Below are 14,911 nucleotides of genomic sequence, written 5' to 3' on the forward strand. Positions count from 1 at the left end.
CCCCCCCCCCCCCCCCCCAAGCATCATACAAGAGATAAGGCTAAAAATCATGCACCTTTTTCTTTCTCTGCTTAGAATATGATGGCTGATCTGTGTAACTCTTGTCTTGCAGATCACTATATCAAGACACATATGAAAATAAGATATTGGGATGAGCAGACAGGAAAAAAAACAAAACTAAAAGGGAGGTAGAAGTAGTTTTTTAGTGAGGCAAAAAAAGTGTGAGAAGCAAACAGAAGAAGAATACACTCTTTACCTCTTGTCTACACTAGTCCTTTTTTTCTTAGAGGCCCTTACAATTAAATTCTGCTCATCATCTTCAAACTCAGGCTCTACTACTTGCTCCTGTAATAAAGGAGGCACCAAGTTGATAAAGTATACCTCAGAAAAATGTAATGTGTGATATTATGATCATTAGGAAACCATCTTCACACTCATAACAGGTAGATTAACTTTCAGATCAAAAGCCGGATAAAAATTGGATGGATGCTTAACTTCTTCCACAATAGTTTTGACTCAATCTAAGAGCTTAGCAATGTCAAGATGTTGATTAAAGTCTCTTCTAAACATTAAAATATCTGGCAAATGTTTTAACTAAATGTGAAAGTGAACTTATGGAAGTGGGAAAATGGACGATTTTTTGGTTTGTGTTTTGAGTCTACCAAGGTTTTAAGAAATAGAGTTGTACTTAGCATTAAGATATACCCAGAGGTAAATGAGAAATAAAAATTTACCTTGGACAATTCTGTGTGAGGATTATCAAGCTCTCCAAAGCTGACGGAAGATAGATACTCGTAAAGCATATTCGACACATCTACAATCTGCAAATGAGAGAAAGAGAGCAAACGTTAAAAGATAGCTTACTTATTTTAGGCACGGATAATACGTCACTTAAAATCTTGATTAGTGAAGGTCAACCAGAAAGAAATCTTCCGCAGATTGACAGTTGGAAGTAAAATCGCCATTTAACGCACGAAATAGAGAAGAAATGAAATTATGCCGAACCACTCAAAGTCATATCACTAGACAAGGACTGAACATATGATAGGATGAGGAACAATATCTTAAACATGATCATGTAAGACCTTCATAAAATTATCTTTTCAGTGTCGGTATAAATGATTTTTCCGCAGATTTGAGCGCAACTGAGACAATCTGCATTTTCATAAGTGAGATGATTTCAATCAAATCAGAAAATCCATGATTACCTCTATCCACTCGGCGCAGAACTCGGAATAAGGAGGTCGGTAGAGCTTAACCCGCCCTTCTGCCGTGCAAACAGCAAGTAAGCACCTGAGTAGAGTTTTTATACACCAAACTTTGTTTGTTTGATCACCAACTCAAAGTAAGAAACTGAGACAAAAAGAACACATTGGTGTGAAATATGTTGAGCATATTACCCATAGTTCGAAGACATTCCTAAGTCAGACCATGAGAGAGATCGAACACAGGGCTGTCTATCCCGCTTCAAACACGAAGGTAAGAGCCCACCAGTCAGCAAATCTGCAAACACCAACATTTGGAAGAATTTGATCTTTGATCTTTCAGGCTCAAAGAAACAGAAAATAATCTTCGTTACAAGCAGTCCAGTTATCACAAACCGAAACAGGATACAGATTTCAATCTGAAAATCACCGAACACACCTTTATTAAGAAGAATTTTCATAACCAGAAACAGATTCTGGAAATTTGGCATGAAAAAAAAAATCAATAACCACATCTTAACTAAGAAGAATTTTCCGAATACAAAAGCAAGATGTTGAAATTTGATCTGAAAACCAGCATGAACAATCCCATAAAGAATAATTTCACAAGATGAAGGCAGGATTTGCAGATTTGAGCTGAAAATCTGCAAAGACATCTTCATTTAGATGTGCAAAAAAAAAAAAAACAGAAACAGCTTAACATAACGGCTACTGTTTGGAATGTGAAACAGGAACAAATTTGAAAAGAACGAACAAAAGACCTTCTCGTCGAACCACTCCTATCTGATAAGGCTCGGCATTAGGAATCGTGATCAAGCCACGGGGACCAGAGGGCAATGCCGGATTCTGACAAACCAAACAACACAAAAGAGAGAGAGAAAAGTCAGCCTCGCATCAGAGATTCGGATTCAACTCAAACCAAGTTCAGAAATCGACCAGACACTCACAAGGATGATGACGAAGTGGCCGGCGGCGACGGCGATGAGATTCTCCGGGGACCAAGCGACGGCGTCGGGGTAGGACGGAGCTGTAACAAGCGGCGCGTCCTGGAACCGGGAAGCCATCGTTTTTATTTTCCGGCCGTGAACGACAGAGGATGAAACTTCAGTGAATCAACCAATCATCGAATTCCGGCTGAATCTGGTCTTGATCCGAGAAAAGGCTGAGACTTCCAGTTGGATAATCAACCGAATTATGGAGGGAAAACTTGGTTTGTGGTTTGTTGCCGTTAATTTTCTCTCGGGGCTGCGGATTTCACTCTCAGTGCGGAAACCCTAGTTCGAATCGCTTCGGAGCAGATACATCTTTTATTTTTTTTTCTTTTCTCTTGAGTCAACGGTGCGTTTTTTCCCAAACCGGTTGCCTTTTTTATATGCCAATCAGACAAAAATTAAAAGGAAAGAGGATTTAATTACATTTAGATTAATAAAATAACTAAAATCAATAATTCTTGTTAATATATAAGCAAAAGTTAGTTTTGTAAAATACAGCTATTTTGAGAAAAAAATATTTTGGTTTATTTAAATTATAAATTTGTAAGTTTTAATTTATTTAAATGAAAATACAAAAGATATACATCGACATTTTAAAATGTGTCAGAAAAAAATGTAGTAAGTTTTAATTTAACTAAAACAATTCACCAACTTTTCAAAAATGCACGAACTAACTACCAAAGTCATCACCAATTTTAGCTGTCTAAAGATTCCGTCACCAGAAATCTGACGTGGCACGCGTTAGTCTGAATGCGCCGCCGCATTATCATCACGTCACTCATAAGGTTCGTTTCCTTCAGCCGTGGCACTCGACCGCTGTCTGGTCGGCCGGGGACTTGGTTACAGTCGACGGTCTGGTGAGTGAGACCGTGGACGAGTATCGATCCATAACCATAACCTCAGGGCTCGAGCTTTTCCGACGATGGAACCCTCCACTCGCTCATTTCATCGCAAAACTTGTAATATATATATATATCAAAGTTCTTGATTCCTATCCACGAACAGTAAGAAACCAGCAGCAACTCACGAGGGGTTATCTTGAGCTGGTGCTGCATTTGGATCTCGTGTCGATGTCGATGTTGAAGGCTCGGAAACTCGAGCTTGGCGTACGAATTGCCCTTTCACCCGAGGCCGCTGCTCTGCCAGCTTTTTCCGGCTCTCATATCTCACCTGCATACCGTTCGAGTAAACACATTTTCTTGTTTACCCCTACAAGTTCTGCATATAGATTCCAAGATCTCAGAGTTTGTACCTTTTTCTCGAAGCATCTATCTTTTCGTTTCATCCGGAATTTAGTAAGAGCGGCTTCCCGTTGATGAGAACGTCGAGTAGTTCCCCCGTCTGGTGTTGGGAATCCGTCTCTGCTCTTCTTATCCAGCTGCTGATCAGCATTGCTGGTACTCCCGGAAGAGACGTATCTTCTCTCTTCCCCAGAATCCAGCCTCTCTGCCACTGGGTTTGACATCATCGAGGAGTGGTTAACATAACCGTCTCTCGCTTGCGAACATTCGGGTATACCGTTTTCCAGGTTAGACCGAGGAAGTGAGTGAAATCGGGAACTATACTCCTGTGGGCTAACAGAGCAACCAGGGCTCGGAGTTGGCGAAGGGTTTGATTGAGCGATGAGAACGGGCACCAAGGCAGATGTGTAACCTGAGCTTTGACTGCCGAACCATATACCCTTTACAGGAATCGGAGCACGGAGCCACGGGTTTGTCCCGACGCGCGGCGGCGGTGGCGGCGGTTCTGGTGCATTTGCTCTGGCACAAAAGGTGGTCTGGTAGTTTCTCAGGCCACTTGGAGTCGGTTCGGATGATTTTGAACGGTCGAAAGTTGCGGTCTCGGATGGACTTTTACCGTCTTGATTTTCCACCGCACATTGGCTTTGATTCGGAAACGCTGGAGAGATTGGACTATGCATCTGCAATGACCTGTGAACATACCTGAAACAGAAAACGACACCGAATCAAGCAGAAATCCCTAAGAATCGCGGACAAAGAGACCTGAACCGAGCCGAGATGTATAACCGTGTGAAAGCCGAGGCACTAGATGGCCAGAGACTGGGCTGTTCAGCGGAAGACGCATTCTCGGACGCATTGGATCTTCTCAAAGAGAGATCAAGCTCTAGCCGAGAACTTCTTTCTCCGTTACATTCGCCGTTTCTTCTAAAAGGTACTTCCATGAAGTCCGAGGCTGCTTTACACGAGTCGCTCTTATCACCGGCTTTGTTCTCGACACCCCGAGTGCCTGCCATCACCGATGACACAACATTACCGACAAATTTGACAGAAACTCTCAAAATCCGAACGTTTATAAAAAAACTTGGTTACCATCGTGTGCCTCATTCTCCGGAACTTGCGTATCGTTGAGCAGAGACTTGCCAATCTTCTTCTGCAACAAGTCTCTCGGGTTTTTATCCACATCAGGACTCTCGTCTTCAAGATCCGGCCTTGTACATGAGCTCTTCAAGGAGAAAAAAGAACGTAAATTTAAAGCCACCGAGGAATAACGTTTCGAAAATAAGATCAAACAGAAGCGACAGAGTGAAATTATCTTTCAGGTCGGAAGCTACAGATATATTCAGACAAACCTGGGCATCGCTTCTTTTACCGGTTATTGGCCGCTCATCTCTCGCAATGGCGTTTCCATTGTTACTTGTGGAATTGTTTTCAGGCGTGGCCTCTACCTTCCGCTGTCCGACACTCTCGTCCGGTTGCAAGTCCCCGCCAGCAAATGACTAGCAAAGACATTCAAGAACAGAACTCAAACTCAAGAACGGATTGTAACAGGTCTGCCTAATGGCAAAGTACTCGAATTTAGTATAATGCCCGAGATTTCTCAGACATTATTGTTATGTAAGGAAGAAAACGGTACACACGCGTTGTCTTCTCCAGACATGTTGCCACAGATTTCTGAGCTCGTTCCTCCTCAACGGCTTGACAAGATAATCGACTGCCCCTCTCAACATGCACTTATACACGGTACTGACCGAGTTCTGCGTCGACATCACTGCAAAACCAAATCAAAGAACAAAAGAATGTGATTTCAAATTATTTTCGAAAAACGATACGGAAACGTATTAGTTAGGTGGTAATAAAATTGTGTCTAGTGGTCCGTACTTATGACAGGAATGTTCTTGCAGGTCTCGTGTTCCATGATGAGCGTTAGAAGAGCGTATCCGGATATCGAGGGCAGATCCACCTCGGTTAATATCAGATCTACACTTTCTGGCCTTCCTCTCAGCATCTCCCATGCCTTCAAGCCATCGGAAACGGAAGCAACTGAGGTGATACAATAACCGAAAAATCTTCTTTTTACGTCGGCTCGGAATGGAATGAGTCAATGTGAATTCAGTATCAGAAAGTAAAGTTATTCAAAGAAACACAGTAATTATATAGATAAACATATAGTAAATCCGGAGACAGATGGGGAAATGAGCTTCTAGTGAAATATCGATGGCATGATGAACAATTGATGAGTGAATTTACGCGTAGAAACCTGTAAGAGATATTTGGATGGACAGTAATGGCGGAAACTCAAGACGGATAATTTCAGGAACAACATGTGTTCATGTCATAGACAAGAACTAAGGCTTATTGTTCATGAAGAGGTTACAAACGCATGGGGTTAAGATGCATCACAATACCGAATTCACTAAAATGAAACCAAATGCAGAATGAGATTAGCCGTTTATGGATTCAGAAAACAATCAACCAATATCTTGTTACCCAAACTTTGCTTGAAAAACGCACACTTGTGGAATCTTTATTACAAATTTCGATCAGACGAAACTAAGGGGGGTATCTGTCATGGAAAGACATAACTTCCTCATTAAACTTCCAATGCATTTGCTGAAATTAGATGGCATCAGGTCATTGGCAGCTTAATTCAGTTCCCGCAGACATTTCACTTTCAGATTATCCGACAACTTAACGAAATTAATCCCCCCAAGTTCTTGGCTGTTCATACTCGTAGACCCAAACCCAGATCAAGAATTCCAAAAGTGGACCCAGAAACAATAAAGGAACAGAGAATTTCGACATTGCAACCAAACCCACCAAGGAGAATCCGATTCCGACAACGATTGACATCAGAACTAGAACTGACCTCTGTAACCGCATTTCCTGAGAAGAGCTGCGACTATCTGTCTGGTCGAATCGTCGGCTTCCGCTAGCAGAACCCTTAAGGCAATCTTCGGCAGAAACCTCTCCCACTTCACCAGACCGTCACCATCGTCGCCCTCTCCGGCGTCCTTCCGCCGCCTCCGCCGCCGCTGCAGCTTATCTTCGCCGCCCTCCGCTGCCGTCTCCTTAACCTCCACCACCTCCTCGCTGCTCACCGTCACTTCTCCCATCTCCCAACAGTCGTCTCGCGAAATCGAAGCCCCGGGGGAGAGAGAGAAAAAAGAATATAACAAAAGCAGAAAACGGAGAGGAAATGTTGCAAGAAAATCTCCCTGTATCTCTCATCCACCAGAGGCAAAAATAAAAGGACAGAGTCATTAGAGAGTTAATCGTGATTAACGTTTGGTAAGTGTGTTTAGTGTTTGTAAGGACCCATGGGTCTTCTCCATATCTAGATTCCAATAGTGGTAATCTAATCCGACGGTGGAGAATCGAAATACGCTGCCAACTGACCATAATCTGACGGTTAGGAAGCTTCGGAAAGCTGCCAGAGGCGGCAAAAATATCTTGAACAGTCGATGACGTGGCCCACATGTGCCACGTCAGAGAGTACTGCCCAAAAATGGCAAAATGGCCTTTTTTTGTTAGTTGGCATGGCGCGTTGGTTTGGTCATTTGGTGGTGCTTATTTAAAGTTGAATTTCTTATTTCCACCTTCATTTATTCATCAAAATTATAAAACCCACACATAACATACCTTTTTTTAAAATTTTATCGTCTAGAAAAAAAATTATAACCAAACTTCCAATTGTACTTAAATTGGATTCATTTTTTAAAAACATATTAATTGTTGGTTATAAATAATTATAAAAATATTTTAAGCGATGCTTTGGTTTGGTCATATGGTGGTGGTTATTTAAAGTTGAATTTTTTATTTTCCACTTTTATAACCCTCCATATCATACATTTTTTTTATTTTATCGTCTAGAAAAAATTATGACCCAACTCCTAATTGTATTTAAATTGGCTTCATTTTTTAAAACATTTTATTTATTCGTTATAAACAGTTATAAAAATATTTTAAAGGGCTTAGATATTTTTGGGGCCAGGGGACATGGGTGGATAAAATTCCGACACGTGGATATTCCATTTTGTCTCGGCAAATATCTCGCTTTGTCCCCTACGCGCCGCGTGTATGCAAGCGTATTCATACTCGCCCTTTCGGTCCACTGGTCTTCGAATATTTATATGCGCTAACACGCCCGCCCATGCGTTGCCTTGTCTTCCACTTTCATTTTTTTTTCTAATCATTAAAATATTTTAGGGCAATATTTTAATATAGTTATTTGCATTTTTTGTTACAAAATAATTAGAATTATTATGGTAATAAAAAATACCGCTACTAACCATACACATTTTATGTTGGTATTTTAATCACTAAAAAATTTACAGTTGAGAAGGATCACTATTATCGTTTTTTTTTTGTGTTTGGTTTATATATATATATATTTGTAAAATTTAGTGTAAGATGGATTCGAATTCGAATGAGGACATTTTTGTATTTTCCCACTTTAACATTTTATCATACAAAATTTGATATATTTTTTTTACCACCAAAACAAATATTTTACTAAGTAATAATAATTTAGTTAAACATACCACTACTTATCATTTTATTTTTATATTATATTTTACTAATTATAATTTTTTTTTTAAAATTACATATGAATGAATTTGTCAGAAATAAAAATAAGAATGTTAAGTTTTTGTAATTCCTTCACATAATAAGACTAGAATATGATAACATATGTTTCGTAATGATTTTAATTTTTATTCAATTGGTATATGATTTATTTGAATCATAAGGTAAATATAACTAAATTATTGCATCTTTTATTTATCCAATATTTAATTAACTGTCTATATATAATATAGAGCAAAATCTTAACGTTCGTTTATAATAACATTTTTAACTAATGTTTTTGTATTTATAATTAATATACAAAAAAGATTTAGCGTAATTTAAATTATTTCAAAATTTTAAATATATCCTATTTTTTCGTGTAAAAAATCTGGAAAATTCTAATTTTTGTGTTGACAACATAAATACCACGAATAAATTTAAAAAGATATTAGTCAAAAACCTGCAGGATTGCCCAGGGCAGTGAATGCACGTGCTTAGATGATCGAGTGGGTCAATTTTTTTTTTTTTTTTTTGAAGGAACCAAAATCTAAGATATTCTGCTTACTTGGCCATCCATTTTCCTCTTTTATAAAAAAAGAGATATTTTCTTGTCTCGCGATATTATTTATTTTACCCTTTTTTATTTATTGTATTTAGAAAACATTAATAGAAAGTACATCCAACTGCACATGACTCGCTCAATTTTTCTTTCACAAGTTTTTCCCTTCACACCAAAATATCTTAGACATATAAATATATATATGTATTCATAATAATATCAAAATTAATTATTGGAATTTATTTTTATTTGTATTCTCTTATTTTAATATTTTATTAATTTAATTTAAAGTATATATATCTAATAAATTTTTACATCAAAATTTTAAATGTTATATTACATTCTCATATGTATTATATTTATGCCATTTTTTTTAACTTTTTACTAACTTGTACTTGTAGTATTTGATCACGATATTGATATATATATATATATATATATATATGAAACGTATATTCCATTCCAACGAATGACCATACATAAATACTGAATGAATTAAATAATGTCATATCCTATGAAAAAAAATATTCGATTGTAACTTTTGTGGACATGGGTTTGCAATTTTGGAACGCAAATATTGTTCCAAACAATAGAATGTATGTACATGACAATTTTGATTACATAGTAGACCTAAGATCTCAACTCCATGCAATACCGAAAAAAAGAAAGAGAACATGATGATGATGATGATGATGATGATGATGATGATGATGATGATGATGATGATGATGATGAGATATTTTATTGTTAGAGACAATATATATATAAAAGGAACCGACATTACGTTAGGACACATTCCAATGATATCCCTAACATGGTACGTTAGGAAAACGTACCTCTTTCTTCTGACGTTCGTAGAGAATTACGTTAGGAATTCGGCGCTGCTTTTTTTTTTCTCCTTCGCCAAAACGTGAGAAATGCCAATTTTCTATAAAAGGAAAAAAAAATTAGGATTTGAATTTTTTCACTGTTATAAATGCTCAAATATTTTATCAATTAAGAGTTAAATTTTTATTTCCCATATGAAAAACTGAATAATATCTACTGGTATCTAAACCAAATTCAATCTAACAAAGGATTATATATGATTATTTTTATCTAAATTATGGGATATAAAAATAAACAAAAAATCCAAACGAAAACAATAATCAAATTAAATTCCAATTAAATCTAAGATCAAACCAAAATTCGGATCATATATAATAATTTGTTTAAAAATGAAAAATATGAATCTAAAAATAACCAAAATAACCAGTCTTTAATGTTAATATTCCAAAAAAAAATTACTACGTTAGATATTGGATCAATATTTCTTGATAATATATAGAGATATAATTATGTATTATCGATAAGTTTGTTATGTTGATTAGAAAAAATAAAGGATATGAATGGTAATGTAATTATGCATTATAGAGATGTAATTGTGTTTTTTGTTTTAATTTTTGGTTTTTGATTTTTGTAGTTTTTACCGTTTTTATAAAACTTGATTGGTACAAACAATATTTTAGATTCTTATTTTTAGATTTTAAATATATATACATACGGCTAGAAGGTGAAATTATAATATAACAGTAATATATAATTTAAACAATAAAATTTAAAAAATATACCTCAATTTTTTTTAGGTTAACATTTTTTTTTGAGTAATGGGTATTTTTGTCTATAATATTTTATATAATAAAATTTTAATAGAAAATGAAGTTGTCTACTAAAAAAATCAGACTTTTATTTGAAAATCTAAAAAAATGGATTTATACCTTTTAAATGATTTTTTCAATGAAATGATTTACCAGGGTTTTAAAAAAAGCAAATATATATAAAATTTTGAGTCGATTTTGTTGTTGTTTTTATATTCCAAAATCAGGAAAAACTCTAGTCATTCAATGCCATAATTAGATGATTTGGTTGGTTGAGAACTCTAGATGTTACTATATCATAAAATTGATGAAATGTAAACTAACATATGGTAACCTTATAAATAACTATATTTGTTCAAGAGTCAAGTTCCATGTAAAATATTTTGGAAATATAATTTTTCTCAAACGATCTGTACATATAATGACAAGTTTTCAAGGAATGTCGATGGTTATTGCTTATTAAGATACGCATAATTTTAAGTCCAATTTAAACTATTTGTATCAAAATAAGGGTGATTATTTCGATTTAGGTATGTAAAATTCAAAGCGAATAATATATAACCGTATCTTGAATCAAATTTTATATAAAAATCAATTGTATATGATTTTTTATTTAAAAAAAGTAAATCAAAACTATATCGAATATTAGACCAAAAGTGAATCGAACGTTGACAAAAAAAATCTTTTACAAAATTACATTTTTGTTACCAATCTAACCTTCAAATTTGAGGTTGGAGAATACTTTCGTGGGTACCCGAGCCGAAGGGAGAGAGGAGGCGAGAACCAAGGCGATGACAGATAATGTGAGGGGCCGACGAGAGCAATCGGCTCTACTCGCTCCTCGAAGCTTGGACACACCTTTCCTCGCCCTTCTGCCTATTTTCTCGCCCCTTAGTCTCTTTCTCCGTCGACGCTCGAGAACCGGCCGTATCCCGTGGCATCCGAAAATTGGATACCGATATCGTATAATAACACAGCAAAAATCCTACAGGATGCGACCATGGACAAATACATCGAAAAACTCCTACATGGGTGTAGATTCATGTTTAGGACACCAAACAGATTAAGAACAAGTGTCCCTCTAGTCTAAAAAAAAGTTGTAATTATACTACTGTTATTATCTTCATTATCATTTCATAGTGTCACAATTATGGGGATGGATGCATGAACCTTTTACCACAAAACTTGAGTAAGAAGAAAATCACTTCTAAGAAGACATCATCATCAAGTGAAGTCCTGGGGACATGTTTTCACAAAAAAAAATGAAGGAAAAAAAAAAGACTACTATCGAAACTTGCAAACTTCAATGAAAAGAAAAGAGTCGACAAAAGAAAAATAAAGAGAGGGTGTGCTGTCCATCTAGTCGAACAAGCTGAATCCCATGTCATCGTCACTTTCCTCCTTGGGCTCCTCCTGTTTTTGCAAAGAAAAATTTCCCCCCAGTGATATGTTTATGGCCATCATCATTCATGAAACTCAGCAATATCCCTAGATCTTAGGCTTTGAGTTTTAACTATATCAAAAGTGTCTGGCCCATCTCACTATGATATCGGGATATGTATATATCTCAGGGATGAGTTTAAGTATACCACAAGGGCTAATAATAAGTTTCTAAACAGAAGATAGAGCCGAGAGATATGTACGAGAAAAGCACAAACCTTTTTCTTCTCCTCGGCCGCAGGGGCTGCTTCGGCAGCAGCACCAGATGCAGGAGCTGCAGCTGCCACAGGGGCGGCACCCCCACCTGAACCGACGTTCATGATGAGGTCGTCGATGTTTTTCTTCTCACAGAGCTTGGCGAAAAGGCTGGGCCAGTAGGATTCAACAGTCAAGTTGGCTGCTTTCACCAGGGCAGAGATCTTCTCGGCCTGATTGATATCAACAAACATTAACAAAGCCAATCAGTAAACAAACAAAGGATTGTCGAAACTTCACATTAATCAACTGGTTTAGAACAGATATTAGTCCAGCCACAGGTTTGCTACAAACTATGGGTATGGGATGGACATTTCAATTCAGTTGCATACAAACCAAGCACAAACCAAATCCAAACCGAACATAGAAAGAAGAAAAGGCCCAAAAATTTATTAGAAAAATAAGCATTTTCATCAAAAAGAGAACGACCCAGAACCGAATCTAATATAAAAAACTGAATGGTTAATCTTTCTAATAATGAAAAAAAGGAACCAGAACCGAGAAGAGAAACCTCAAAAGCTATATCCCACAAAAGCTAACTCTCAACAATCGAGAATCAAGAATAGAACCCAATTAAACTCAAAACACAGAAACGCTCAAGTCCAGTACTGAAGAAACAGAACAACTAGAAAATCCGCATTCAGAAACCAAACCAGATATGATCAACAGAAGACAACCAATTGAAAAAAAAAATACAGATTTCGACGGCTAAAACGTGATTAACAGTTTCCGATAACGAGCAAACTAAAGATTATCGCTAAAAAGTTTGAATTGACAACAGTTACTGTAGAAGCTTCAACTTGCTAATGGCAAACATGGAAATGAAGCTAACCCAAAAACTGTTCTCAGGTAGGAATCACATAAAAGAAAAAACAAACTCAAAACATCGACGCGACTATCTTCAACGAAAGTGAGAAAAGGAGCGGAAAAAGCTTACAGTGACGTGGATACCCTCGTCATGGAGAATGAGGGCAGCATAAGTGCAGGCAAGCTCACCGGTGGCCATTGCAGCTAGCTTGTCTGCAGGATTATCACCTTCCAAATGGATCTACAAAGATACGAGCACAAGTTTATCAAACAATACGAATCGAGTCGAACTGATTCAAATGATCCAACAGAGAACCTCGAGGGAGGAAGCTGTCGCTGCGTTGCGGAAAACAGAGAGCTAGGGTTTTGGGAGGAGAGGAGGTATTTATTCAGGAGGGGAGCTAGGGTTTTCAGGAGAAGGCTGCGAAAAAGGCCACGTGAGAATCACGTGAGACTAAACTTCTGGGCTTGGGCCTTCAATCGAGCTCCAGACCCACAAAATGCAATTGGAATTTATTTAATTTTGTCCGAGTCCCTTAATTTTTGATGATCAAAATGAAATTTGATACATTTCTAAATTAAATTTAAAAATAACTTCGACCCCTAAACCTGAAATGCCAACGCCAAATGGATCACCTTAAAAAAGGGTCGATTCCGACAAAAGTCTTTTACTTTCTGAAAATGGAAGTTCCAATGTTCCTCTACCAAATGCTTTAATTCTCAATTTTGGCGACAGTTTTTTAGAGGTGAATTGAATTCTATGGATTCAAATTCATTGACTATACAAGACATTATAGGACTAAATTCTCTGTGTATTTCAATCAATGTAGTGTACAACGTATAAATACACGACGTAATGCGTAAGAACACATGTTACACCCTAATAACGATAATTACAATAGTGACGTTAACTCTCTTCTTCTCTATGCCATGTTGTCCAAGCGAATCGAACGGATAACGTTGACAATTTGTTTGGAGAATGTCCCAGAGAGAAACACGCTTTCTCTTCAAAAAATGTCAATTCTTTTTTTTTCTTTCAACATTCAATCTCTAATGTTTTTTTCATGTGATTATAACTTGTCAAAGTTTCTTAAAAGAAATTGGTTGTTAGTTGTTAATGATGTTGTAGTGATGAGCTGTTGTTTATCACCATTTTATAAAAATAAAATAAAATAATGAGCAGTTGTTTATCATCATTTTTTCTTCTAAGCAGATATTTTGGCTATATAAGAGTTTAGGGATTCAGTCTTTTTCTTCAAGTTAATTTTTCAGAGAGATCAATATCAAGAATAAAGATTCGGAAAGATTTTGTTTCCAAGTAATAGAAGCCATGGATGCTGAAGGAGATAAGCAATAGAGCTCACTGATTGTACCATCTGTTCAAGAACTGGTTAAGAACAAGAATATTATCACTGTCCCTCCGAGATATGTACGGTCTGATCAAGATAAAGTTGAGATCATCGATGATTCAGGAATCGGACTCGAAATTCCGGTTATCGATATGAAAGTTATTATGTTCTGCAACCGCCATGGATTCTGAGCTCGAGAAGCTTGATTTCGCTTGCAAAGAATGAGGTTTTTTCCAAGTAGTCTTAATAATATTATTTAAATGCAAGAAAAAAACACGCATATATATATATATATATATATATGTATACTTTTTGAAATCTTTGTTGGGTTCCCTTCGGGTTCCTAGCATGCGATCTCATCGATCTAGGGTTTGGATTCTAGGTTTCACGCAGCGGAAGGAAAGATCTAAACCTAGCCAAACGTCACACAAAACCAATTGTGCAATAACCCGAACAATCGTGTATATCGTCGTGGGATTCGAATACTTACCTCGTTCTTTCAAGATCTGGAAGTATCAATCGATCCAGGGCCTGTTTTAATCACCGAGAGTTGAAAGCACAACTCCTCTACACGTATCCACACCGGCGGGATGAATTCCAACGCTTTGGAACGTATCTGCTAGGATTTGTGAAGAGAAAAACCGATGTCCTTGACTTGGAATCGATATTCCAATCTCTATAACTCAAAATCAAGCTTCTCTAAGCTCTCATGAGTGTCTTGGACGTCTGAGGTTCGTTCTCTAGGGTTTGTAGCGGCTCACTCATTAATTAGGATTGCCCAAAACCCTTAAAACGCGAAAACCGAAAACTGCCCGTAAGTCGGACCGTCCGTTCCAGGCCTGGAACGGACGTTCTGATTC

At 36.9% G+C, this 14,911-nt stretch overlaps 3 protein-coding genes and 1 pseudogene across 4 annotated transcripts in view; 1 reads left to right on the forward strand and 3 right to left on the reverse strand.

Annotated features, from left to right (window-relative positions):
• Positions 1 to 2,569, reverse strand: part of LOC104803340 — a 7,513-nt gene extending 4,944 nt beyond the window's left edge. The window contains exons 1-7 of the mRNA XM_010527269.2: positions 2,153 to 2,569; positions 1,967 to 2,051; positions 1,401 to 1,503; positions 1,209 to 1,293; positions 735 to 821; positions 257 to 345; positions 56 to 116 (exon numbers count right to left, since the gene is read on the reverse strand). Of these exons, the coding sequence (XP_010525571.1) occupies positions 56 to 116; positions 257 to 345; positions 735 to 821; positions 1,209 to 1,293; positions 1,401 to 1,503; positions 1,967 to 2,051; positions 2,153 to 2,269 (627 nt within the window). The 5' untranslated portion in view covers positions 2,270 to 2,569. The remainder of the gene's footprint in view (positions 1 to 55; positions 117 to 256; positions 346 to 734; positions 822 to 1,208; positions 1,294 to 1,400; positions 1,504 to 1,966; positions 2,052 to 2,152) is intronic.
• A 242-nt stretch (positions 2,570 to 2,811) lies between these two features.
• LOC104803342 (two-component response regulator-like APRR5) lies at positions 2,812 to 6,691 on the reverse strand. 2 transcript variants are annotated; one of them, XM_010527270.2, is made up of 8 exons: positions 6,305 to 6,691; positions 5,317 to 5,478; positions 5,076 to 5,206; positions 4,788 to 4,934; positions 4,528 to 4,660; positions 4,225 to 4,444; positions 3,450 to 4,140; positions 2,812 to 3,367 (listed from the first exon to the last, which is right to left on the reverse strand). In XM_010527270.2, exons 1-8 carry the CDS (start codon positions 6,549 to 6,551, stop codon positions 3,221 to 3,223), a joined length of 1,878 nt encoding a protein of 625 aa, XP_010525572.1. In that variant the 5' UTR covers positions 6,552 to 6,691; the 3' UTR covers positions 2,812 to 3,220. The 2 variants fall into 2 exon arrangements, with proteins under 2 accessions (XP_010525572.1, XP_010525573.1); XM_010527271.1 differs by having other exon boundaries at positions 5,317 to 5,452; positions 6,305 to 6,389.
• Positions 6,692 to 11,385: 4,694 nt separating this feature from the next.
• Positions 11,386 to 13,088, reverse strand: LOC104803343 (60S acidic ribosomal protein P1). Its single transcript, XM_010527272.1, has 4 exons — positions 13,019 to 13,088; positions 12,833 to 12,943; positions 11,859 to 12,068; positions 11,386 to 11,613 (listed from the first exon to the last, which is right to left on the reverse strand). The coding sequence occupies exons 2-4, from the start codon at positions 12,899 to 12,901 to the stop codon at positions 11,560 to 11,562; spliced, it is 333 nt and encodes a 110-aa protein (XP_010525574.1). The 5' UTR covers positions 12,902 to 12,943; positions 13,019 to 13,088; the 3' UTR covers positions 11,386 to 11,559.
• Positions 13,089 to 14,032: 944 nt separating this feature from the next.
• The window catches only part of LOC109116232, a 10,817-nt pseudogene continuing 9,938 nt past the window's right edge, over positions 14,033 to 14,911 (forward strand).

This window comes from Tarenaya hassleriana, unplaced genomic scaffold (genome assembly GCF_000463585.1).
Source record: "Tarenaya hassleriana unplaced genomic scaffold, ASM46358v1 Cleome83, whole genome shotgun sequence".
NCBI classification, from domain to species: Eukaryota; Viridiplantae; Streptophyta; class Magnoliopsida; order Brassicales; family Cleomaceae; genus Tarenaya; species Tarenaya hassleriana.

Excerpts from the sequence above, each read along its gene's own strand:
- LOC104803342 (XM_010527270.2), bottom strand. The coding sequence starts at position 6,551 with ATGGGAGAAGTGACGGTGAGCAGCGAGGAGGTGGTGGAGGTTAAGGAG. Across the intron at positions 5,207-5,316 it reads CAAGAACATTCCTGTCATAA|TGATGTCGACGCAGAACTCG; the intron begins GTACGGACCACT and ends TTGGTTTTGCAG. Across the intron at positions 3,368-3,449 it reads ATAGATGCTTCGAGAAAAAG|GTGAGATATGAGAGCCGGAA; the intron begins GTACAAACTCTG and ends AACGGTATGCAG.
- LOC104803343 (XM_010527272.1), bottom strand. The coding sequence starts at position 12,901 with ATGGCCACCGGTGAGCTTGCCTGCACTTATGCTGCCCTCATTCTCCAT. Across the intron at positions 12,069-12,832 it reads ACGAGGGTATCCACGTCACT|GCCGAGAAGATCTCTGCCCT; the intron begins GTAAGCTTTTTC and ends GATATCAATCAG. Across the intron at positions 11,614-11,858 it reads CGGCCGAGGAGAAGAAAAAG|GAGGAGCCCAAGGAGGAAAG; the intron begins GTTTGTGCTTTT and ends TTGCAAAAACAG.